The sequence below is a fragment of the Balaenoptera acutorostrata genome, chromosome 4 (genome assembly GCF_949987535.1).
Source record: "Balaenoptera acutorostrata chromosome 4, mBalAcu1.1, whole genome shotgun sequence".
Taxonomy (NCBI): Eukaryota; Metazoa; Chordata; class Mammalia; order Artiodactyla; family Balaenopteridae; genus Balaenoptera; species Balaenoptera acutorostrata.
Window position 1 is genome coordinate 83,126,217 of NC_080067.1, and position 26,861 is coordinate 83,153,077.

At 39.4% G+C, this 26,861-nt stretch overlaps 1 protein-coding gene across 1 annotated transcript in view; it reads right to left on the bottom strand.

Annotated features, from left to right (window-relative positions):
* Positions 1 to 26,861, bottom strand: part of FAM162A (family with sequence similarity 162 member A) — a 71,250-nt gene that overhangs the window by 35,363 nt on the left and 9,026 nt on the right. The window contains exons 2-4 of the mRNA XM_057545709.1: positions 7,237 to 7,359; positions 4,680 to 4,788; positions 1,480 to 1,589 (exon numbers count right to left, since the gene is read on the bottom strand). Coding sequence (XP_057401692.1) covers positions 1,480 to 1,589; positions 4,680 to 4,788; positions 7,237 to 7,359 — 342 coding nt within the window. The remainder of the gene's footprint in view (positions 1 to 1,479; positions 1,590 to 4,679; positions 4,789 to 7,236; positions 7,360 to 26,861) is intronic.

Below are 26,861 nucleotides of genomic sequence, written 5' to 3' on the forward strand. Positions count from 1 at the left end.
GCCCCCGCTCGCCGCAACTAGAGAAAGCCCATGCACAGCAACGAAGACCCAATGCAGCCGAAAATAAATAAGTAAATTTATTAATAAATAAGTAAACTCAGCTAGTATAATCAAGTAGACAAAAGCAATGCAGATTTCTCAGAATTCTGGAAAGCCCTATGTCCCGTCTACATGCTTCTGCAGGTTCAGTCTGAGAGCTAAGCATGAAAAGTCAAAGAGGGAGACAGAAAAAATACTGAAGTGGGGCAGGAACAGAGTTGTCAAGAGAACTTCACCCAGGCCTCCACACTTGCCCTTCATGCTCCCATAACATCAGCCTAAATGGTCAGTATCTTCTATTCCAAGACTCTAAAGAGAGCCAGAAGTTCATTTCTTTTACTCTGGACTCACTGGGGATAAGGAAGTCAGTTACCACTGGGTTTGCAGAAGAACCCTTTAAATATCTGACAATAGATACGAGACATCTCTTTCCACATGGAAGCTGTGATATATAGAATTAGACATGGTGTTAAAATAACGCCTTGGCCACTACTGCTGCATATAAAAACAACTATTTTAATCACAAGATAGTATAGTATGCAGTTTGGTAACTGGCAAACTTGGCTCCACATTTTTGTCTTGCCACTTATTAGCTATGTGACATTGGGAAAATTATTTAACATCTTTAAGCTTTCAGGTTCCTCTTTTACAAAATACGGATAATAAGAGAACCTACTCTTAGGTTCTTAGAATTATTGTGGTCATTAAATAAGTTTAACGATACCTGTTACATAATGAGCAATCAATAAGTGGGAGCACTTTTACCATCATCTCAATTAGACAGGTCTAGGTTCAAACTGTGGCTCTGCCATTAGGGAGATGTGTGTGAACTTGGGTAAGTTACTAAAGCTTTCTAAGCTATGTTTCCTCATCTATAAATGAGGTCCTAATAATATTATCTATCTTGCAGTGTTGTTGTGAGGTTTAAATAAGATAACAGCAAGGTACTTGGAAGACAGTAACATAGCTGTTAATAATGACTGGATTTCTGGACCTGAATTCCTATGTACCACTTAGGAGCTTAGATATATGGCCCCGTTTGAACATCAAGTAAAGAACAGTGATAAGAACACTCACCAAGAGCAGAGTGAGTATCAGTTAAAAATGAGAGTGCTTTACAGACATGCAAGGAGTTATCAGCAAGTATGCCAGTGTCATACTTCTTGTTTTACATTACTTATGACATCTGTGATAACTAAACACTTTTTTTACTTAACCAAAACTAATTTAGTCCTTCACCTTGCCAAAGTTAGGATTTGCTATTTATCTCCAGGCATCATATCTCAGGTTTGTTCCTACTATGTTTTATTTTGTTTCTTATCATTTCTCATGTAGGAAGTAGCCTCCTCATCACAGAGAATAAATACAAGGGTCAATCCCTGATTTCCTCTAGGTTTTTTTGTGGAAAATACACAAAGATAGACGGGAAGTCCACTCTCACCTTCTTGCCCTCAATAACCATCAAGACGCATCCTGCCACTGTCAAGGCAATCATTACATAGCTGATCTTCACCCGGACCTTGTTCTTTGCAGCATCGAGCATCTCAAACCTAGTAATACAATGGGATCATGAGAGAAAGTTAAAATTTCACTTTCTGAAGTTGTCAGAAGGATATAAATCTCTGTGTCTCACAAATCAGGAGTAGAGTAGTGCCTATACATATAAAAAAGGAGATGGGGCCTAGAAATCATATAGGACTTTGGGGAGGATGGAGCATTTTCACAATTCACTTTGTGTATTAAACACAATAAGGGGGTATAGATGAAGATAGAAGGATGTATTATAGAACTCACCTCCTCCCATAAAGACATCAAAAATACATCTACATTTGGAACAATTCTCACAGAATACCCACCGAACACTGGCAGAAGACTTCATACAACTAAAGCTGCAAGAAAGATCACCAAATAACTGGGTAGGACAAAAGAAAGAAAGAAAAAAAAAAGGAATTGGGACAGGACCTGCACCCTTGGGAGGGAGCTGTGAAAGGGGAAAAGGTCCCTCACACTGGGAGGCCCCTTAGCTGACTGGTAGGTCCACTGGGACAGACAGTAAGCCTCAGAGGCTCAGAGGCGAGTGAAGCAGCCGGCTTACAGTAGGCAGGACAGAGAGAGACCAGCACAGGTGGCCCTGGCCACCTTGCTGCACATCCCAGCCCAAGACGCGCACCTCCTGGTGTGTGTGCAGCAGCTCAGGGCTGAAACTTGGGCTTCAGCAGACAAACCCAGGGAGAAGACTCAGTTTGGCTGTGCAGAGGAGGCAGCCCGAAGGGCCTCAAGTGTAGTCCAGGCTGCAACTAGAAGTGTGTGGAGGACAGAGCCCATGCCCGTCACCGGAGCCCCACTGTCCGCACGCTAAGGTAGGGGCAGGGACTTGCCACAGCAGCCTCATTCTTGGTGAGCTCACAGTGGGTGTGGCTCAGCCGCTATGAGCTCTGGGAGTGTGCAAGTGCTGGGTGGTTGCCCGCATACAGAGGCAGGGCTGAAATCTGAGGCGATTCCCTGCGGGTGTGCAACTTCAGCGAATTTATGCCTGTGGCAGCGCCTGGGGATAATCCGAGATGATTACTGGCTCTCCTGTAGCTGAGACGGGTCTTGTGCCAGCAGCAACAGGCTTTGTGGGTGCACACACACAGAAGTGGGGCTGAAATCAGAGCCAATACCGGCGTCTCCACAGCAGAGGCGGGGCTGAGGGCCACGCCAACAACAGTGTACTTTGTGAGCCTGCACAGTGGGTGGCAGGCGACGTCACAGAGCACATGTCTGGGTAGTCAGCTCCTAGGGCGGAATACACAGCAGCTCCTTTCCCAGCCGGAGCACTCCACTCCTGCCTACCTCACATCACAGCTTCGAACTGGATCTGGGGGCTTCTCTTCCAACAACTGGGGAGTAGACCCTGCCCATGACAGGGCTGTGACAACCACAGAGCAAAGAGAATGCCCCACTCAACACAAGATCCAGTGCAGGCTCTGCTTACCACAACACAAATCACACCACTATGAAGGAGATAACAGCCAACACACATTGAGGAAAGATGTGGCAGACATCCATACCAAAAACAGCCCTCACACCAAAAATATTGGACTCACACAGGCTACACAGGGTCATTCCCACATAAAAATAGCCCTTCAAGACCACAGTAGATAACTGTTTCCCTTAAATTCATAGAGTCAGAGAAATATAAGTAAAATGAAAAAACATAGGAACCACTCCCAATTAAAAGATCAAGAGAAATCTCCTGAAAGAACAAACAAATTGGTTTGTTTCTCTAGACTGAAGAATCAGACTTCTCCAGTCTAACAACCCGAGTTCAAAAGTGAGGTAATAAAAATGCTGGAGGAATTAAGAAAGGCAATCACTAGAAATGCAGATCACTGTAACAAGGACCTAGAAACTATAAAGCTGAGCCAATCAAAATTAGACAACTCTCTTGCTGAGGTGAAACCGGGCTAAAGTCAATAAAGAGCAAACTAAATAATGCAGAAGAACGAATAAGTGATCTGGAAGATAGAATAATGGAGATCACCCAAACAAAACAGCAGACAGAAAGACAAATGAAAGTAGTGGGACTTCCCTGGTGGCACAGTGGTTAAGAATCCGCCTGCCAATGCAGGGGACATGGGTTCAAGCCCTGGTCCGGGAAGATCCCACATGCCACGGAACAACTAAGCCTATGTGCCACAACTACTGAGCCTGCGCTCTAGAGCCCACGAGCCACAATTACTGAGCCCACATACCACAACTACTGAAGCCCACGTGCCTAGAGCCTGTGCTCCGCAACAAGAGAAGCCACTGCAATGAGAAGACCGTGCACCGCAATGAAGAGTAGCCCCTGCTCGCCACAACTAGAGAAAGCCCGCGCACAGCAACGAAGACCCAACGCAGCCAAAAATAAATAAATTAATTAATTAAAAAATTTAATATCAGTTTATGATAAAAACTCTCCAGAAACTGGGCATAAAGGGAACATACCTCAAAATAGTAAAGGCAATATATGAAAAACCCACAGCTAACATCATACTCAACAGTGAAAAGCTGAAAGCATTCCCTCTAAGATCAGAAACAAGATAAGAATGCCTACTCTTGCCACTTTTATTCAACATAGTTTTAGAAGTCCTAGCCAAAGCAATGAGAGAAGAAAAAGAAATAAAAGGAATCCAAATTGTAAAGGAAGAAGTAAAACTGTCACTGTTTGCAGATGACATGATAACTGTACATAGAAAATCCTAAAGATGCCACCAGAAAACTACTAGAGCTCATCAGTGAACTCAGTAAACTTGCAGGATACAAAATTAATATGCAGAAATCTGTTGCATTTCTATACACTAACAATGAAATGTAAGAAAGAAAAACTAATTTAGTCACTTTCTGTAGCTAGGAGAGGAGATCAAGTCAGCTGACTTCAGAGTATCTAACAGCTCTTCACTAGGCACTACATAAGGTATCAATAATAACACACAGATTTTCCAGCACTGTTATTATTCCAGGTACTTGCCAAAGAGGAAACATTTAGAGAAGTGGAAACTGTTTTAAAATTTGGTTGAAAGGTTTTAAGTAGTCAGACTCAGAAGAACTGCTTTTCCTTTAAAATAGACTACTGAAAAATAAAAGCTGCTTACAACCCTAAATTCAGCACTCACGAGACAGTCTCTGGGATTTCATCTTCCTTTTTGAAGCGACCTGACCATATTAGGATCTTCTTCTCCCAATCCGTAGGCTTATGCAATGGCACTCTGTGGCCATAAGTGTCTATGAGAAAAACAAGAAACGATATCTTACTTATATGAGACTGACTCTCAAATTTAGCAACAGAAAAATGCTATTTGTGCTTTTTAGCTATTCACTAAACAGAATCATTGAGAAATCTCAAGCTAATTAGAGCTTTGTTTGGATGGAATTTCTTAGGGTGCTCATTTCTTAAATGAGATTCAAAAATTCTGTGAGGACTGAAGTAAAATAAAGCATTATTTCCCAATATAAACCATAGCCATTGAAAGCTGAAAGAACACCATGAACAAAGTTATAAAGGTGAGAAGGATGAACTAAAAAGAGAACAGTGAGGAGCCTGTTTGACTTCAGTAGAATTAAAAAAAAGTCTGTAAGGTAAAATCAGATTATAAAAGAACCTGAATGGCAGGCTAAGCTTTTTAGACCTGATTCAAGAACTACTGTACACTTTGAAGCAAGGAAGAAGTTAACATTTTAGAAAATTTAATCTGCACAATGGATGGAAAGCAAAAGGATAGGACAGAGTGGGTAACAAGTCCAAACAGAAGATTATAATACAAGGTATTACAATACAAGGGTGAGGTGATATAGTCTGAACTAGAGTTATAACAGCAGGAAGAGAGACAATAAAGTCAATCTGATGATGACTGAAAGAATTTGGAGATGAAGACAAAGAAGGATTCATGAAGAACCTCAAACTTGGATGAGTAAGACAATAACAGTATTGTTAACCAAAATAAGGAGATTGTGAAAAGAACCAGTCAGGAGAGGAAAAAGCATGAATGCCATTTTAGATCTACTGACTCTAAATTCATGCCATCTGAGTAGGTTTCATTAATAAGTTGGGAGTGGAGATAACCACTGGTGCAAAGGGAGAGCCAGTGAGGATGACAGAGAAACATAGAAGACCAGGGGCTGAGCCTTGGGGCATGACCCAGAAAGGAGACAGGGGAAAGAGGCAGCAGAGGAAAACGGAGCAGCCAAAGATGAAAATGAACAAGAAAGGTAGAACCATAGACTATAAGAGAGACTTTCAAAGGAAGGGGAAGTCACTGAAGACAAGGAGCAGAAAAAGCTAGGGAATCACAGAATGTCAGGGTTAGAAAGGACCTTGGAGGTAATCTCATCCAACTTCCGTATAATGCCTACATCTCTCTTGCAGACAGACCATCTCCTTGACTACATACACATCACCTTTGCTTAAGCTGCACCTTTCACTTAACCAGAAGGCAACAGCAAAAGGAACAGGAAGGTCACTTGGAAAAAAATCCATAAAGAACCAAAGTCAAGAAAAGAGGTTTAGAAGTACAGAAATAGAACAGCGGTGATTTTATCTTTTAACCAGTCCTGCGCTTGGCACAACTTTCTTTAGAGGTTTTTTTTTTTTTCCATTTTATGTACTATATACTCATTAAAGACAATTCAGAAAGTATAGATGTGAGAAAACAAAAATATAAAAACCACCCCTAATTCTCCTGCCATAGCATGATCACTATATTTTTATTTTGGTGTGTTTCCTAAGTCTTATCCCCATACATATGTACATATATGTAATTTCTATATGTACCATGCTTGTGCTTACGCACAATATAAAATTTTGTATCCTGCTTTGTTCATTAACATGATGACAAACACTTTCCATGCCAGTATGTGGTATTTATAAGCCCCATTTCCAACAGCTGCACAACCTCATCAAGTAGATCTAACATATATAATTAACCATTCCCAGATTACTTAACATTTAGACTAATTTCTCAGTTTCTATATATATATATATATATATATATATATATATATGGGAACATCTTTACATTCAAAGCTTTTTCCGCATATAGGGATTATTCCTTAGGATAGATTCCCAGAAGTGAAATACCAGGTCAAAGGGTATAAACATTCTGAAGCTCTTGATAAATATTATTTGAGAATAATTCTTTTCCTCTCACCAATACCCACCTGGCCCTAGTGCACTGCCATGAAGAAGCAACAAGCAAATAGTTCCTGGGACCCTACAGTTTATATATTATGCTCCTTCTTCCACAGTGGTGACAATGACAGGGTTTGGAGTTAGGGATAGGACTAAACATGTCTGAAGTCAATGTACAAGCCAGTGCATAATCCTAATTATATTTTACCCAAAACATCATTTTTTGATTTGGTTCATCTGTGAGGTTCCTTAAAAGATGATTTCTAGACCACTATTTACTTTGGTGCATCTATCGTCCTATAAAAAGCTCCAGTCAAATCCCTGAGGCAAGAGATGACAATGACAAACGAGAAAAATGAAGAAATCACTGCCACACGTAAGCACAGCTAATATAAGCACAATTTGGGAGGCCTGAACTACATGATAGGGTATGATATAGGGACCCCTGTGACCACCTCTCTTTCAGGTTCTTTTGATTCCAAGTTATTCTAGTCTTTGGGAGCTGCCTAGTCCATAACTGGAAAGACTATTTAATAAAAACTTACGGGTTGGAGGCTTTGGACTTTCCTGGGGTTTGTTGCAAAATCCATTTATTCTCTTCAAATCAGAGTTTCTGGTAAGCCTTAAAGATGAGAAAGCATCTCTTTCACAGAACCTAAAATAACTTCCTAGAAAAGAGAGAAAAATGTTTCAGAGAAAGGAAATCTGATGTCTCAAAATAAGAAATACCTGCAAGATACAATTTCATTTATAAAGATTAGCTCACTTAAAAATGAATACCCTACTCTATATGTAAGATACATGTACTATATTGAAGGTGCTATGCTTAGTGCTATCTTAAAATATGCATGTTTTGCTGACTAGGAAATTACGAATTTACAACATAAACATTTTATCAGCTGTAAGTTTTATAAAAGCATTTCTCACGTGTGTCTTATCATAACAATAATGATTCCGGTAGGAATATTATGGGTTATGACCCTTGGCCATTGAGGTAAAGATCAGCAACCTCCCAGAAGTGCTAAAACAAGATGCCAAGTTGCCAATACTGTTCTGATAAACTCTGGGTAGGGGGCTGCAATGGCCAGCAAGGGGCTCTTTAGAAAGCCTTGTTCCTTCCAACACATAATTCTCCAATTAGAAATCAACTTCAGATACAGTCACAATTTATGTATAATTTTAAAACTATATATATATTTATATACATACAAATGTATAAAACTACGTTATCATATACAGTATATGTAAGCAGTTAATTTTTAAAGTCTAAATTCTAAGCACCTATAGAGAATAGTATTACAAATCACTATGTATTCACCACCCAGTTTCAGCAATTATCAATACATGGCCAATATTGTGTCATCTGAATCCCACCCACTCCCTCCCACCAACCGGATTATTTTAAAGCAAATCCCCAACAACCTATTAGTTCATCGATAAACACTTCAGTATTTATCTCAAAACAATAATAACTTTTCAAAATCATATCCAGAATACCATTAACATAACTAAAAAATATTCCTTTGATATCAGCACATTATGATCAAATGACATTATGATTCAGTTTCTCCAATGGACTTACAATTTTTTTTTACAGTGGATTTATTCTGAATAGGTGCACACACTGAATACAGTTGATGCATGCTGCATAGGTGTCTCCCTCCTTTTTTTCTTGTCATTTATTTGTTGAAGAAACTAGATCATTAGTCCGAATTTCCCTCGTTTTAGGTTTTGCTGATTGCCTCCCCATGGTGTTATTTAACATATTCTTCTAATTCCCCTATTTCTTGTAAACAGATTTTTGAGGTTTCATCAGATTCAGGTTAGAATTTTTAGCAAGAAAATGTCATAGGTGGTACTGTGTACACCCTACCATATGACATCCTAAGGTATACATCGATTTTGTCTTTTTGTGATATTAAGATTGAGCAGTAGATACTATCAGTGTGACTCATCCTTATAAAGTTCTCCATCAACCTTTCATCTAATGTTTTAAGCAGACATTGGTGACTGTTTCATTAGGGGTTGCAAGATGGTAGTATTTTTTTCTACTTTACCTATTTGGTTATCCTGAGGTAAAAGTCATAAAAGAAATGTAGAATAAATGCTTGATTCTTTCCCTTTATTTGCGTTTTCAAATTAATGAATTGGTTTCCTTGCAACCTCCACAGGTACCCTTTTGTTTAAAAGTAACATAAGGAACTCTTGCATTTAACACATGTGATGTGCTCCAGTCCATTCCAGTTATTTTTCTTTTTAATGTCCAGATGTTCCTATCTTTAGTCACTGGGGACCTTTCTAATTGGCTCCTGGGTCCTTTCAACATGCGCCCAGTAATCATTTATAGCTGCCTTACTTTCTAACATGTTCTGTACTCATTTTAAATGCTTCCTGCCCCAGATTTGGAATCAGACATTCCTCCAAAGTGCTCTGGTTCCTTTAAGTAGAAAATGTTCTTAGAGATGCCTGAGGGAGGTTCATTGTTACTGAGTTTGTCACTGTTTCCAGACCTTTTCAGTGAACAAACCTAAGAAACACATTCCTTCTTAAAATGAATGCCTGCTTAAGAACTTAGAAATTTTCACCTTCAGCGTTAGCATGAACATTTTTAATCAGTCAATAATTAATCAGAATTCAAAGCAGAGACAGCCATGAACAGTTCTGATGAGGGTAAAACAGGATAATTCTGAGTATGGGGGTGTCACAGTATAAGAGAGAGCAGGGCTGGTATAGGATTCAGTCAGAAGATCACAAAAGAGCCCTAGGGTCCTAGGACATGGAAGAAAGGGAGCACTGCAGTAGAATGAAACAGAACAGAAAGCTGGAAAGGCACCAATGATAAATCTGACCAGGGTCCTGGCCCTCCATGGTGCTCTGGGTGACAAAGAAAAACATGCCCAAGACTTGCCTTTAATGCGACAAGAGTGTGCCCTCACAGCTTTGTGCTTAAAACATCACAGGAAAATTCAAGCAGTTTTAAAAATCTATTTGTTAGTGGACAGTGTGTACCTTTGAAATTCCAAACTCCTAATTGAGTGTCATTGTAGCTTCAGAGTTTGAAGCAATAAGGAGAGGCAAGAGAGGGACGAGGAGTAAAATGTGATTATAGCACTGGACCTCCCATAGTTGGTGAGAAACATAATTTCCTTGCCTTTTTTTTTCTCTTGCTGTTAAGGAAACTTTCAAACATAGCAATCTAAAAGATATCACTGTGGACTTCTCATAGGCATATGTTTGTATATGTCTAAAGACGTTTAAAACAACACTTATTGATACATAATTCCGCATCAAAAATTCATCCTTTTAAAGTGTAAAATTCAGAATCATCTCCTGCTTCAATCTGCTGCTGGACAGGAACCAGAGAGAAAGAGGTGAAAGATGGAGAAGGGAGTCCAGGGCTTTCTCGATCACAAATCTCACCTCCACTTCAACTCTCTTTATACTTTTCTTGCAAAAATAATAATAGAAATAAGGAGGTGGTAGGGTTTCCAAAAACAAAAATTGTAAGCTTCAACTATCCGGGGAAGGCAAAAAGCTCATCCACCACAACTCTCAGTTTGAAAGTAAAGGAGGATTGGAGACATGGTGGCAGAGTAGAAGGAGTTGAGCTTACCTCCTCTCAGGAAAACACTAAAATCACAAATAACTGCTGAACAACCATTGACAAAAAAGACTGGAAACTACCAAAAAAGATATTCTACATCCAAAGACAAAGAAGAAGCTCCACAAGATGGTAGGAGGAATGCATTTGCGATACAATCATATCCCATACCCACCAGGTGGGTTACCCACAAACTGGAAAATAATTATAACGCAGAGGTTCTCCCACAGGAGTGAGAGTTCTGAGCCCCAGGCCAGGCTCCTCAGCCTGGGGGTCTGGCATCAGGAGGAGGAGCCCCTAGAGCATTTGGCTTTGAAGGCCAGCAGGGCTTGATTGCAGGAACTCCACAGGACTGGGGGAAACAGAAATGCCACTCTTAGAGGATGCACACAGGTCTCGTGCACACCAGGACCCAGGAAAAGGCAGTAACTTCATAGGAGCCTGGTCCAGACCTACCTGTTGGTCTTGGAGGGTCTCCTGTGGAGGTGGGGGGCAGCTGTGGCTTACTGTGGGGATAAGGACACTGGTGGCAGAGATACCAGGGAGTACTCATTGGTGTGAGCTCTCCTGGAGGCCACCATTTAGACAACAAGACCTGGCCCAACCCAACAGTCTGTAGGTGCAAGTGCTGGGATGCCTCGGGCCAAACAACTAACAGGGTGGGAACACAGCCCTACCCATTCGTAGACAGGCTGCCTAAAATCTTCCTGAGCCCATGGCCACCTCTAAACACACCTCTTGACACAGGCCTGCCCAACAAGGGACAAGACTCAGCTCCACCCACCAGTAGGCAGGCATCAGTCCCTCCCACCAGGAAGCCTGCACAAGCCTCGTAGACCAGCCTCACCCACCAGGGGCAGACACCAGAAGCAAGAGGAAGTACAACCCTGCAGCCTGCGGAACGGAAACTGCAATCACAGAAAGTTAGACAAAATGAGACAATAGAGGGGCTTCCCTGGTGGCGCAGTGGTTGAGAATCTGCCTGCTAATGCAGGGGACACGGGTTCGAGCCCTGGTCTGGGAAGATCCCACATGCCACGGAGCAGCTGGGCCCGTGAGCCACAACTACTGAGCCTGCGCATCTGGAGCCTGTGCCCTGCAACGGGAGGGGCCGCGATAGTGAAAGGCCCGCGCACCGCGATGAAGAGCGGTCCCCGCACCGCGATGAAGAGTGGCCCCCACTTGCCGTAACCAGAGAAAGCCCTCGCACGAACCGAAGACCCAACACAGCCAAAATAAATAAATAAATAAATAAATAAAGTAGCTATAAAATTAAAAAAAAAAAATGAGACAATAGAGGAATATATTCCAGATGAAGGAACAAGATAAAACCCCAGAAAAACAACGAAATGAAGTGGAGATAGGCAACCTTCCAGCAAAAGAATTCAGAGTAATGATATCAAAGATGATCCAAGATCTCAGAAAAAGAATGGAGGCACAGACTGAGAAGATACAAGAGATGTTTAACAAAGAGCTAGAAGATACAAAGAACAAACAGAGATGAACAATACAATAACTGAAACGAAAAATACACTAAAAGAAATCAATAGCAGAATAAACGAGGCAGAAGAACGGATAAGTGAGCTGGAAGGCAGAAAGGTGGAAATCACTGCTGCCGAACAGAATAAAGAAAAAAAAAATGAAAAGAAATGAGGACAGTTTACGAGACCTCTGGGACAACATTTAACGCACCAACATTTGCATTATAGGAGTCCAAGAAGAAGAGAGAGAGAAAGGGCCTGAGAAAATATTTGAAGAGATAATAGCTGAAAAATTCCCTAACGTGGGAAAGGAAACAGTCATCGAAGTCCAGTAAGTGCAGAGAATCCCATACAGGATTAAACCCAAGGAGGAACATGCTGAGAAACATAGTAAGCAAACTGACAAAAATTAAAGACAAAGAGAAAATATTAAAAGCAACAAGGGAAAGGCAACAAATAATATATAAGGGAACTCCTGTAAGGTTATCAACTGATTTTTCAGCAGAAACTCTGCAGGCCAGAAGGGAGTGATGATATATTTAAAGTGATGAAAGGGGAAAAACCTACAACCAAGAATACTCTACCTATCAAGGCTCTCATTCAGATTTGATGGAGAAATCAAAAGCTTTACAGACAAGCAAAATCTAAGAGAATTCAGCACCACCAGACCAGCTTTATGACAAATGCTAAAGGAACTTCTCAGCAGAAAAGCTCACATCTAGAAGCAAGAAAATTACCAATGGGAAAGCTCACCAGTAGAGGCAAACATACAGTAAAGGTAGGAAATCATCTACACACAAATATGATATCAAAACCAGCAATCTATAGAAGAGGAGAGTATAAAAAATGCAGGGTATTGGAAATGCATTTGAAATTCAGAGACCAGCAACTTAAAACAATCATATATATATATATATATATATATATATATATATATATATATATATATATATGTGTGTGTGTGTGTGTGTGTGTATATATATATATATATAGAGAGAGAGAGAGAGAGAGAGAGATAGAGGGGGGCAGAGAGGGAGAGAGGGAGAGAGAGAGAGACTGCTACATCAAAACCTCATGGTAACTGCAAACTGAAAATCTACAATAGATACACACACAAAAAAGAAAAGGAATCCAAACACAACACTAACGTTAGTCATCAAATCACTAGAGAACAGAACAAAAGAGAAAGGGAAGAGAAAACACCTACAAAAACAAACCCAAAACAATTAACAAAATGGCAATAAGAACATATATGTTGACAATTATCTTAAATGTAAACAAATTAAATGATCCAAACAAAAGACATAGACTGGCTGAATGGATACAAAAACAAGACCTGTATATATGCTGTCTACAAGAGACCCACTTCAGATCTAGGGACACATACAGACTGAAAGTGAGGGGATGGAAAAAGGTATTCCATGCAAATGGAATCAAAAGAAAGCTGGAGTAGCAATATTCATATCAGACAAAATAGACTTTAAAATAAAGACTGTTACAAGAGACAAAGAAGGACACTATATAATAATCAAGGGATCAATCCAAGAAGAAGATATAACAATTGTAAATATATATGCACACAACATAGAAGTACCTCAATATACAAGGCGAATATTAACAGATATAAAAGGAGAAATCAACAGTAACACAATAACAGTAAGGGACTTTAACACCCCACTTACATCACTGGACAGATCATCCAGACAGAAAATCAATAAGGAAACACAGATCTTAAATGACACATTAGACCAAATGGAACTTGTTACATATAGAGCATTCCATCTGAAACCAGCAGAATACACACTCTTCTCAAGTGGACATGAAACATTCTCCAGGATAGATCACATGTTGGGCCACAATGCAAGCCTCAGTAAATTTAAGAAAATTGAAATCATATCAAGCATCTTTTCCGACCACAACACTATGAGACTAGAAATCAACTACAAGAAAAAAACTACAAAAAACACAAACACATGAAGGCTAAACAATATTCTACTAAACAACCAATGGATCACTGAAGAAATCAAAGAGGAAATCAGAAAATACCTAGAGACAAATGAAAATGAAAACACAACAATTCAAAACCTATGGGATTCAGCAAAAGCAGTTCTAAGAGGGAAGTTTATAGCAATATAAGCTTTCCTCAGGAAACAAGAAAAATCTCAAATAAACAGCCTAACCTTACACCTAAAGCAACTACAGAAAGAAGACCAAACAAAGCCCAAAGTTAGTAGAAAGAAAGAAATCATAAAGATCAGAGCAGAAACAAATGAAATAGAACCAAAAAAAAAATAGCAAAGATCAATGAAACTGAAAGCTGATTCTTTGAAAAGATAAACAAAATTGATAAACCTTTAGCCAGACTCATCAAGAAAAAAAAAGGAGAGGGCTCAAATTAATAAAATTAGAAATGAAAAAGGAGAAGTTACAACTGAATCCACAGAAATACAAAGGATCATAAGAGACTACTACAAGCAACTATATGCCAATAAAATGGACAACCTAGAAGAAATGGACAAATTCTTAGAAAGGTACAGTCTCCTAAGACTAAACCAGGAAGAAATAGAAAATATGAACAGACCAATCACAAGTACTGAAATTGAAACTGTGATTTAAAAATTCCAACAAACGAAAAGTCCAGGACCAGATGGCTTCACAGGCAAATTCTACCAAACATTTGCAGAAGAGTTAACACCTATTCTTCTGAAACTATTCCAAAATATTGCAGAGGAAGGAACACTCCCAAACTCATTCTATAAGGCCACCATCACCCTGATACCAAAAACAGACAAAGATATCACACAAAAAAGAAAATTACAGGCCAATATCCCTGATGAACATACATGCAAAAATCCTCAACAAAATACCACCAAACCAAATCCAACAATACATTAAAAGGATCATATGCCATGCTCAAATGGGATTTATCCCAGGGATGCAAGGATTTTTCAGTATCCACAAATCAATCAGTGTGATACACCACATTAACAAACTGAAGAATAAAAACCATATGATCATCTCTATAGATGCAGAAAAAGCTTTCGACAAAATTCAACACCAGTTTACGATAAAAACTCTCCAGAAAGTGGGCATAGAGGGAACCTACCTCAACATAATAAAGGCCATATACGACAAACCCACAGCAAACATCATACCCAACTGAGAAAAGCTGCAAGCCTTCTCTCTAAGATCAGGAACAAGGCAAGGATGTCCACTCTAGCTACTTTTATTCAACATAGTTTTGGAAGTCCTAGCCACAGCAATCAGAGAAGAAGAAGAAATAAAAGGAATCCAAATTGGAAGGAAGAAATAAAATTGTCACTGTTTGCAGATGATAAGATACTATACATAAAAAATCCTAAAGATGCTACCAGAAAACTACTAGAGCTCATCAATGAATTTGGCAAAGTTGCAGGATACAAAATTAATATGCAGAAATCTGTTGCATTTCTATAGACTAACAATGAAACAGAAATTAAGGAAACAATCTCATTTACCACTGCATCAAAAAGAATAAAATACCTAGGAATAAACCTACCTAAGGAGGCAAAAGACCTATACCCCCAAAATTATAAGGCACCCATGAAAAAAATCAAAGATGACACAAACAGATGGAAAGATATACCACGTTCTTGGATTGGAAGAATCAATGTTGTCAAAATGTCTATAGTACCCAAGGCAATCTAAAGATTCAATGCAATCCGTTTCAAATTACCAATGGCATTTTTCACAGAACTAGAACAAAATGTTTTTAAATTTGTATGGAAACACAAAAGACCCCAAATAGCCAAAGCAATCTTAAGAAAGAAAAATGGAGCTGGAGGAATCAGGTTCCCTGACTTCAGACTGTACTACAAAGTTACGGTAGTTAAAACAATATGGTACTGGCCTAAAAACAGAAATATAGATCAAGGAACAGGACAGAAAGCCCAGAAATAAACCCATGCACCTATGGTCAATTAATCTATGACAGAAGAGGCAAGAATATACAACGGAGAAAAGACAGTCTCTTCAATAAGTGGTGCTGGGACAGCTACATGTAAAAGAATGAAATGAGAACATTCCCTAACACCATACACAAAAATAAACTCAAAATAGATTAAAGACCTAAATGTAAAACTGGATACTATAGAACTCTTAGAGGAAAACATAGGCAGAACACTCTTTGACATAAATCGCGGCAATATCTTTTTGGATTCACCTCCTAGAGTAATGAAAATAAAAACAATAATAAACAAATGGGACCTAATTAAACTTATAAGCTTTGCACAGCAAAGGAAACCATAAACAAAATGAAAAGACAACCCACAGAACGGGAGAAAATATCTGCAAACAATGCAACCGACAAGGGATTAATCTCCAAAATATACAAATAGCTCATGCAGCTCAATACAGTAAGTTCCCTACATACAAACGAGTTCCATTCCAAGAGCGCATTCGTAAGTCCAATTTGTTTGTAAGTCCAACAAAGTTAGCCTAGATACCCAACTAACACAATTGGCTATATAGTACTGTACTGTAAAAGGTTTATAATACTTTTCATACAAATAATACATAAAAAACAAACACAAAAAATAAAGAAATCATTTTTAATCTCACAGTACAGTACCTTGAAAAGTAGAGTAGTACAGTACAACAGCTGGCATACACGGGCTGGCATCAAGTGAAACGGCAAGAAGACTTACTGACTAGAGGAGGTAGAGGAGGTGGGAGATGGTAGAGCTGAAAGGTCATCAGCAATAGGAGACAGGGCAAGTTGCAATTTCACTCACACCTGACTTTGATGGCACAGGTTCTGGTTCCTTGCTGGATTCAATTCTATCTACCCTCTTGAAAAAACGATCCAGTGATGTCTGGGTAGTAGCTCTTCTTTTGTTGTCACAGATGGCACAGTAGCACTGGACTGCATTCTGAACAGCTGCTGCAACCTTTCTGTACCATTCTACGTTCGGGTCCTGTGCCTCTTCAAATAAAGAAAATCCCCTTGTCATTTCCTGCATCATGAATCTCTTCAGTTCTTCAGTTACTTCTTCTTCCTCTTGTCTCTCTTCGTACTTTCTCTCGGCCTCCAATTCCATCAGGTCTTCATTAGTAAGCTCCTCGTGTTGCAGAGCAAGGAGTTCAATGAAGTCATTCTCTTGCAGATCTAGCTTGAAATAAAGATACTGTACTACTGTACTCTATACAGTACTGTACAGTACACAAAAGCACAACCACTTGTACAGGATGCACGCACATGACAATGAATGCCAGACACATGAAGTAACTTACGTGACTGTACATGCGAACACACGTTTGTATCTTTGAAAGCTCGCAACTTGAAGTTTCGTATGTAGGGGACTTACTGTACCAGAAAAACAAACAACCCAATCAAAAACTGGGCAGAAGACCTAAATAGACATTTCTCCAAGAAGACATACAGATGGCCAAAAAGCACATAAAAAGATGCTCAACATAGCTAATTATTAGAGAAATGCAAATCCAAACTCCAATGAGGTATCACCTCACACCAGTCAGAATGGCCATCATCAAAAAGTCTACAAACAATAAATGCTGGAGAGGGTGTGGAGAAAAGGGAAGCCTCCTACACTGCTGGTGGGAATGTAAATTGGTACAGCCACTATGGAGAAAGGTATGGAGGTTCCTTTAAAAAGTAAAAATAGAGCTACCGTGTGATCCACATATCCCACTTCTGGGCATATACAGAGAAAAACCACAATTTGAAAAGATACATGCATCCCAATGTTCAATGCAGCACCATTTACAATAGCCAACACATGGAAGAAACCTAAATGTCCAATGACAGATGAATGGATAAAGAAGAAGTGGTATATATACACAATGGAATATTAGCCATAAAAAAAAATGAAATAATGCCGTTTGCTACAACATGGCTGGACCTAGAGATTATCATATTATGTGAAGTAAGTCAAACAGAGAAAGACAAATATCATATGATATCACTTAGATGTGGAATGGAAAGAAATGATACAAACAAACTTATTTACGAAACAGGAATAGCATCAGACTTAGAAAACAAACTTATGGTTACGAAAGGGGAAAGGTGGAGGGGAGGGATAAATTAGGAGTTTGGGATTAACATATATACACTACTATATATAAAATAGATAATCAACAAGGACCTACTGTATAGCACAAGGAACTCTCCTCAGTATTCTGTAATAACCTAAATGGGAAAAGAATCTGATAAAGAACAGATGTATGTATACGTATAACTGAATCATTTTGCTGTATACCTGAAACGAACACAACATTGTAAATCAACTATACTGCAATATAAAATAAAAAATTTTTAAATATATATACTAAATAAAAAATAAAGTGTACAATTCAGTAGTTTTTTCTACATACACAAAGTTATGTACTGATCACTACTACAGTATTTAATTCCACAAGATTTTCATCATTCCAGAAAGAAACTCTGAATCCATTAGCAGTCACTCCCTATTTCTTCCTCCTTCCAGCCCTAGAAAAGCACTAATCTGTTTTCTGTCTCTATTGATTTGCATATTCTGGACTTTTTTTTTTTTTTTTTGGCTGTGTTGGGTCTTCGTTTCTGTGGGAGGGCTTTCTCTAGTTGCGGCAAGCGGGGGGCCACTCCTCATCACGGTGCGCGGGCCTCTCACTGTCACGGCCTCTCTTGCTGCGGAGCACAGGCTCCAGACGTGCAGGCTCAGTAGTTGTGGCTCACGGGCCCAGTTGCTCCGCGGCATGTGGGATCTTCCCAGACCAGGGCTCGAACCCGTATCCCCTGCATTGGCAGGCAGATTCTCAACCACTGCGCCACCAGGGAAGCCCTGGACATTTTATATAAATGAAATCACACAATATGTGGCCTTTTTAACTGGCTTCTTTCACTTAGCATGTTTTCAAAGTTTGTCCATGTTGTAGCATTGATCAGTACTTGATTTTTAAAAAGTATTTATTTATTTATTTGGCTGTGTCTGGTCTTAGTTTCCGCATGTGGTATCTTCATTGCAGCATGCAGGATCTTTCATTGTGGCGTATGTGCTTCTCTCTGGTTGTGGCACACGTGCTTCTCTCTAGTTGTGGCGCACAGGCTCTAGAGCACACAGGCTCAGTAGTTGCGGGGCATGGGCTTAGTTGCCCCACGGCATATGGGATCTTAGTTCCCCGACCAGGAATTGAACCCGCATTCCCTGCATCGGAAGGCGGATCCTTAACCACTGGACCACCAGGGAAGTCCTCAGTACTTGATTTTTTTAACTGACAAACTTTATCCCATTTCATGGATATCCAAAATTTTGTTTACACATTAGTCAGTTGATGGACATTTAGGTGGTTTTCACTTTTTGGCTATTATGAATAACGCTGATATGGACATTTGTGTACAAGTTTTTGAAAGAACATCTATTTTCATTTCTTTGGGGCATATACTAAGAGGTGAAAGTACTGGGTCATATGGCAACTCCACAGAATTACTTGTTTGAGAAACTTCCAGACTCTTTTCCAAGTGTTTACATTTTACATTTCCATCAGCAATGTATGAGGGGTCCAATCTCTCTACATCCTGCCTTGTTTTTTCGTTGTTGTTAATTAAAAAGCCACCCTAGTGGGTGTGACATGGTAGCTCACTGTGGTCGTAGAGAAGCGAAATTTGCCACCCCAAAATGTCTTCTTTGGCATGTGGATTATTTTAGCTGAAAACAAGCAAGGCCCAGAAGACTCAGGAAGAAACTTTAACCTTCCCCTAATTTCCTAAAAAAAATTTAGATAGACGGTCTATTCCAGGAAGAGAGCTATCATCAGAGATATCTGTAAAGAATATGGGCTAAGCTGCGCACCGCGATGAAGAGTGGCCCCTGCTCTCCGCAAATGGAGAAAGCCCTGGCACAGAAACGAAGACCCAACACAGCCAAAAATAAATATAAATAAATAAATAAATTTAAAAAAAAAAAAAAAAAGAATATGGGCTAAGTGTGGTGGTGGAAACAGCCTGGACATCAGAGTCCACCCTGTGTCCCATTGTCTCTGCATGGCCCAGCAAACATTTATTTACCAAACATTTGCTATTCCATCTCCATGTCAATTGCCTTCCTCCCCTTTGAAGTCTCAAACCCCTACTTCCAACATCCTCTTTGTCTTTACCTGACGATGGTATTTAAGGTGAGGGTTTCAGCCATTTCAGCAAATCACTCAGTTTTCCGGGGTCTCTCTCATGTATACATGTTAGTTAATGTCAACTCATTATGCCTCATGTCAACTTAATTAGACCAGCCACAAGAACCGAGAAGGGTAGAGGAAAATTTCTTCCTTCCCAACATAGTCTTGATTTGCATTTCCCTACTGGGTAAAGAGGATGAGGATATTTTCACATGTTTACTGGCTCTTTGTATATCTTCTCTGGAGAAATGTTCACTCAGCTTCTTTGTTCATTTCTTAACTTGGTTGTCTTTTTGTTATTGGGTTATAAGCATTCGTATATATTCTAGATACAAGTTCCTTGTCTGATATACGATTTGTAAATATTTTCTCCATTTCGCAGGTTGTCTTTTCATGATGTTGATGATATCCTTTATTTTAAAAAAATATTTATTTATTTATTTTTGACTGTGCTGGTTCTTGTTGCAGCACGTGGGCTTCTTAGTTGTGGCATGCATGTGGGATCTAGTTCCCTGACCAGGCATGGAACCTGGGCCCCCTGCATTGGGAGCGTGGAGTCTTACCCACTGGACCACCAGGGAAGTCCTGATGATGTCCCTTATTTATTTTTATAAATTTATTTATTTATTTATTTTTGGCTGTGTTGGGTCTTCGTTGCTGCGTGCAGGCTTTCTTAGTTGCGATGAGCAGGGGTTACTCTTCGTTGCGGTGTGCAGGCTTCTCGTTGCAGTGGCTTCTCTTGTTGCAGAGCACGGGCTCTAGGCACGCGGGCTTCAGTAGTTGCAGCACGCAGGCTCAGTAGTTGTGGCTCACGGGCTCTAGAGCGCAGGCTCAGTAGCTGTGGTGCATGGGCTTAGTTGCTCCACGGCATGTGGGATCTCCCTGGACCAGGGCTTGAACCTGTGTCCCCTGCATTGGCAGGTGGATTCTTAACCACTTTGCCACTAGGGAAGTCCCTGATGATGTCCTTTAAATATATAAATTTTTAATTTTGATGAAGTCCAACTTATCCATTTTTTCTTCTGTTGCTTGAGCTTTTGGTGTCATATACAAGGTTACAAAGGTTTACTCCTATGTTATCTTCTAAGAACGTTACAGTTTTAGCTTTAACATTTAGGTCTGTCATCCATTTTCAGTTAATATTGGTATATTATGTGTGGAAGGAATCCAACTTCATTTTTTTGCATATGGATATTCAATTCTCCCAGCATCATTTGTTGAAAAGACTATTTTTTCCCCTGTTGAATTGTTTTGACACAATATAGAAAATCGTTTGTCCATAAATATGAGGGTTTATTTCCAGACTCTCAATTCTATTTCCAGTGCTCTGTATTCCCCAATATTCTTTGTTGTGTTTTGCCACAGAAGTCTATGTTCTATGTTAGCTTAGTAGTCCACTAATAACTGGACAGAGACTTCCTTAAATGCCTTGCACCAATAAGTTTGCCAGCCTTTGCTGGAGGGCTATGTGTGCATTTGGGGGCATGCTCTGGGGTGGGTGAGAAAGAAGCTGTTCACATTGTATTAGCTCTGAGTCAGGTTAAAAAAAAAACGGCAAGCCCTGTGAGTGAGCATTTCCATGGAACTGCCACACAGTCCAAACAGTAACAGTCCTCTGGGGCTAGGGGTTTGGGGGAGCTCCAAATCCATTCTGCCTTCTTCAGTGTCTGCTAGGTTTTTAGAGCTACTGCAGTTTTGAGGTATTAGTTTTCAAGGCTACTGTGAAGCCAAGAGGAGACAGGAATCAGTTAAAACTCCATTAGCCTTGCTGCTCTTACCATGAGTAAGTCATTTTCTTCGACAAATGCTACACAGACTGTCACAAGCCTCTGGTTATTTCCTAGAGTTCTAAAAAAGTTGATTTTAAGACTTTATGGTAATGTTTCCATCGCTTTTTATAGGAGTGAATTTTCAGAGGTCCTAACTCGGACATACCTTAAGTTAGAACCTCTACTTGTATCAAGATTTGTGGTTGTCTGCAGTCTGATTTCTTTCATAAAAGGCCTCATTTATTTCAGTTTTCTAGGCAGGTAGTCCCAGAAAGCTTTGCCTGGGTCTGAGTAACCACACCACCAGTGTCACCTAGTGACAGTAAGTATACACTGTAAGAAAAGTAGATAAATTATAACTGATCTCGGCTTGTTTTAAATGTATAATAGGTAATGTAGTATTTACTTCACCAGGGCTGATTTGAGGGTTAAATGGAAAACAAGTGTGAGAGCATTTGGCAAGATGCTTGAAACACAGCAGGCACTCTAAGCGTTGAGTTTGTTTCTTGAAACATTACTTAAAGCACTAATCCTCAAAACATTTCCAGAGCACTTCAATTTTACCCCTAAGGTGGTCAGAGTTTCTGATCAAGGTAATTTTATACAGTTATCAGGGCATGAAGAAATTCTATGAACCTCTTCAAAAGTTTTCCATAGCTCTAAGGATTAAAACAATTATTCAATGCTGTGACTCTCAAACTTCAGTATGCATCAGAACCACCTGAATGGCTTGTTAAAATGCAAATCACTAGGCACACCTACCTCCAGTTTTGGAATCAACAATTCTGGGTTGAAGGTTGGGAATCTGCATTTCTAACAAGATCTTAGGTGAAGCTGCTACTGCTGGTTTGAAACTACACTTTGAGAACCACTGTGTTTTGGGGTTTTTAAAAAAAAAACTGTGGCAAAATACATACAACACAGAATTTACCATTCTAACCATTTTTAAGTGTACAGGGCTGCGGCATTAAGTACATTCACATTGTTGTGCCACCATCACCACCAACCATCTCGACTTTTTCATCTTCCCCAGAGAACCACTGGTTCAATGTGACCTATAAATCCCCATCTCACACCATCCTGTCCCATTGCCTTCTGGCAGGTGCTGAGACAGAAAGCAACAAAGTTAACTGGCAGTGAGCTCTACTGTCCAAAGAGGAAACAGAAAAAGAATCAATAATTATCTCCTTAGGTACTGTCCTTCCCCATCCCTCTTAATTAGAACAGAGGCAGTTTAGGAGAATAAAAGACAAGTTGCCTCTCAGCTCAGTTCGGGTAATAATGATAAAGCAAAAATGTTACCATGTACACCTACTTACTGTCAGTCATACAAATGCACGTTTGGAGATATTCATTCATTCAACAAATAATACTTGTCAGGTACTGTTCCAGGCAGTATAAAAAACAGATAAAAATCTATGCCAGCTGAACTTACATTCTACTAGAGGAAGGGGGAAAAAAAAATATATATATATATACATATATATATGTATATATATAGTTAGATAGTAAATTCCAGAGAGAAAAAATAAACAATGGGGAGTCAAAGTGTTTCCGTGCTTGGAATGTGGTGTGTGTGTGAAATTTTAGATAGGGAAGTAGAAGTTCTCTTTGAGAATGCTACTTTTGAAGGAAGTGAGGGGGCTAGTATGCAGGTATCTGGTGGAAGGGTATTTCAGTCAGAAACAATAGTAAGTGCAAAGGCCCTAAGGGACACAAAGAGGAGGCCAGCATGGCTAGAACAGAGGAATAATGAAAAGAGAAGTAGTACTTGAAGTCACAGACATACCTGGGGGTGGAGGTGAAGAATAGGGACTTAAAGGCATGAGAGGTTTACCTAGATCAGAAAATACCTCCCAACTTTTTCTTACTACAACTTCATACTGGAGGCCAGGAATTTGTACCTCCTTAAGGTATAAATGGTTATTAAAACATAAACAAACATGATATTATACACATTAGAAATAACAGACCATTGTAAAAAATAATTAAAAAACCCGACATCACTAAAAAAAATATATATATATATGAAGTCTTGATGTGATTTCGGTCTTTATTTTGCAATTACAAAAAAATTAAAGCATAAAAAAGTTTTAGTATCATTATTAAGACCACTTTTCTAACTCAGAGAGATAGAATATATTGCCCCAGACATCCAAGCCAAAAATTTTCCATCCTCTGGTGGAACAATTAAAAACAAACAGAAAAACAGCCCTTAAAGGGCTGTTTAACCCAGAGGGTTAAACCCTCTGGCTACACTTGCAGCCTGTCCCTGGCTGACCAGTTCCGTGTCCCCAAAGCCTTAGCAAGAAGTCAAGACGAAGCCTCACTGTGCCCGTAAGGCTCTGACTGGCAAATGGCTAGTTAATCTTAAGAGTAGAAGTCCTTAAGCTCTAGTATGCAACAGAGTCACCCAAAGGACTCATAACACACACTAGTGGACCCCATTTCCAGAGGTTCTGATTCAGTAAGTATAGGTGGAGCCTGAGAATTTGCATTTCCAACAATTTCCCAGGTGATGCCGGTACTGTTGGTCTGGGGGCTCACAATTTGTAAATCTGTGCCTTAGAGTTATTACTGCTGGCTGCAGGCTCTACTGGGTCAGTCTCGAGGCTGATTCAAGTACTGCCTTCTGCCCTGTTGTCCCTTCCTTCCCATTCTTTCCAACACATGATGGACAGTGCAGAGTGGTGGGGATGCTTTTTTTCTCATAATCATTCAAGACTCTCCTGGAGATCATCAGTGACGTTACCTGGAACATGACCAATCTCTGGGAACCAGTGATGATAAATGAAGGTTCAATGAATGCTGGTGAAGAGGCTTTTAGAAGATCATCTAAGTTAGTGTTTCTTAACCTGTGTGAAGATCAGCTGCCAGGTTTGTTGCACGTATGTTGCTAGTTATGAAGTCTGCCAATGATCTGCTTAAAAATAAAATCATGGCATTTGTCAAAACCCCTAAAACTACATCACAGAGAGCTTTAATATATGCAAATTTTAAAATATCAACCAGGATGTTGGATGATTCCCAGGATGGAAAGCAGACTGTGACAAATGTATCTAATTGTATTAGAAATGTGTGATCTAATCTTATAACCTTCAAGGTGGGAAAAAAGGAGCTGACATAAGTAACTTCGGAAAATATTGTTTTGACTGGAAACTGTAAGACTAAAGACAAAGAGAAATGTACTTTAGTTGGCAAATTTGTTTCTTACAGGAGTATTGGTTAACAATTCTGAAACTACTTTATAAGTATATACTAGGATTGAACAAGTAAGTAACTAAATGGTAGATAATGAGAGCCAGGTTTCTCATTGTCAAAGAAAGAAGTTCCAAAAGCAAGGGTGGAAGGCTAGAATGAATGTGGTGCTGGGTCAGAGTCAGAAAACTCAGTATGAGCACCTTTAGTTTTCTATATATACATGTGTGTATACATATAGAGAGATGATATGAGACAGAGACATAATTATGTGTATACACATGGTTTAGTATATACACATGTATTTTCCAGCTCTACCCACTGGGAAGGCCTGGAATCAGTGACACTTGAGTAGCAACAAGCACACTCATTGCCAGATCCTGGTGTCTAAATACCATTATCCAATGAAAGGAACCAGGGCTCCTTGGAGAAAACTGGCTGATTCTATGTTGGGGCAGAGAAAATACAAGATGAGTCTGGGATATCCATCCTGTAGTGCCAGAAAGTAAGGAAGTGTCCAAAAAACAAAATGATGAGGGCCTGTAAAGGGACAAAGAAGCTGATCTGATAAAGCCTAAACTGGAATAATTTAAGCAATAAAATAAATAAGAGTAATAGATTATAACAAGGTAAAAAATATGAGTCCATCAATAAAAAATAAAATGAGTCCAGTAATAAATCATGTGGATATTATATACTGTCTAATATGGCATGATGAGAAGGGCACTTTACCTCTGTGCTATTTATTCTTCCCCTAAACCCATAACCCTAGTCTTAACCATGAGAAAGCATCAAACAAAACCTAATTGAGGGACATCCTACAAAATATCTGACCAGTATTCCTCAAAATTGTCAAGATCATGAAAATCAAAGAATATGAAACCATCACAGATCAGCAAAGATTAAGGAGACATGACAACTAAATGCAATGTGGTATCCTGGATTGGATCCTGGAACACAAAATGGACATCAGTAGAATAACTGGAGAGAACTAAATGAAGTTTGTCCTTTAGTTGATAGCAAAGTATCAATGTTAATTTCTTAGTATTGACAAATGTACTGTGGGTTATGTAACACGATAACATTAGAGTTAACTGGGTGAGGGGTACACAGAACTCTGTACTATCGTTGCGACTTTTCTGTAAATTAAAATTATTCTAAATAAGAATATTTTTAAACATGTGTATTAATTACATCTTATTTTTTTTACTTTATACATAGTTTATTAAATTTTTATATTTACTTGATATTTAATATTTTAAAAATTGGAGAGGATTTGATGTTATCTCTATAAAAATGTCACTCTCACTCATTTGTACTCCAATATGTTTTTGTAATGGGATAGAAAAGGAAAGAAATGGGGTATAGTAGGAAATGTGCCCAATTCAGGGCAGGCCAATGATGTGCAGGTGAAAGTCATCTGCCTAGTGCACCTTGGTGGAAATGAGATGAGAAAATTACACATGATATATATCTTGTTACACCTTGCTATTCTCAAATGTTGTTGCCATCACCTGTGAGCTTGTTAGAAATGCAGACTTTCAGCTCCCACCCCAGACCTACAGAATTTGAATCTGTATTTTTAATGAGATATCCAACTGATTCATATGAACATTAAATTTCAAGAATCAAATAGCCACATTCATTCAATAGCTGATGAGTACACACCGTGTGCCAGACACAGGAAAACCAATACCACACACTCTGAAGTCTAGAACAGTGCTATTCGGCCTCAGCTGGGAGCTTCCTGGAAATGCTAATTCTCAGACCCCACCCCAAACCTTCAGAATCTCCTGGGGTGAGGACTAGAAAAATGTATTTGCAAGCCCTTCACATGATGCTTATGCATACTAAAGTTTGAGAAGCACTACTCTAAAACGATGGACTTCGAACTCTGTATACTGGAATCACCATAGAAAAACAAAAACCCAACACACAGGGCCATCCCAGACCAATTAAATCCCAATTTCTGTGAC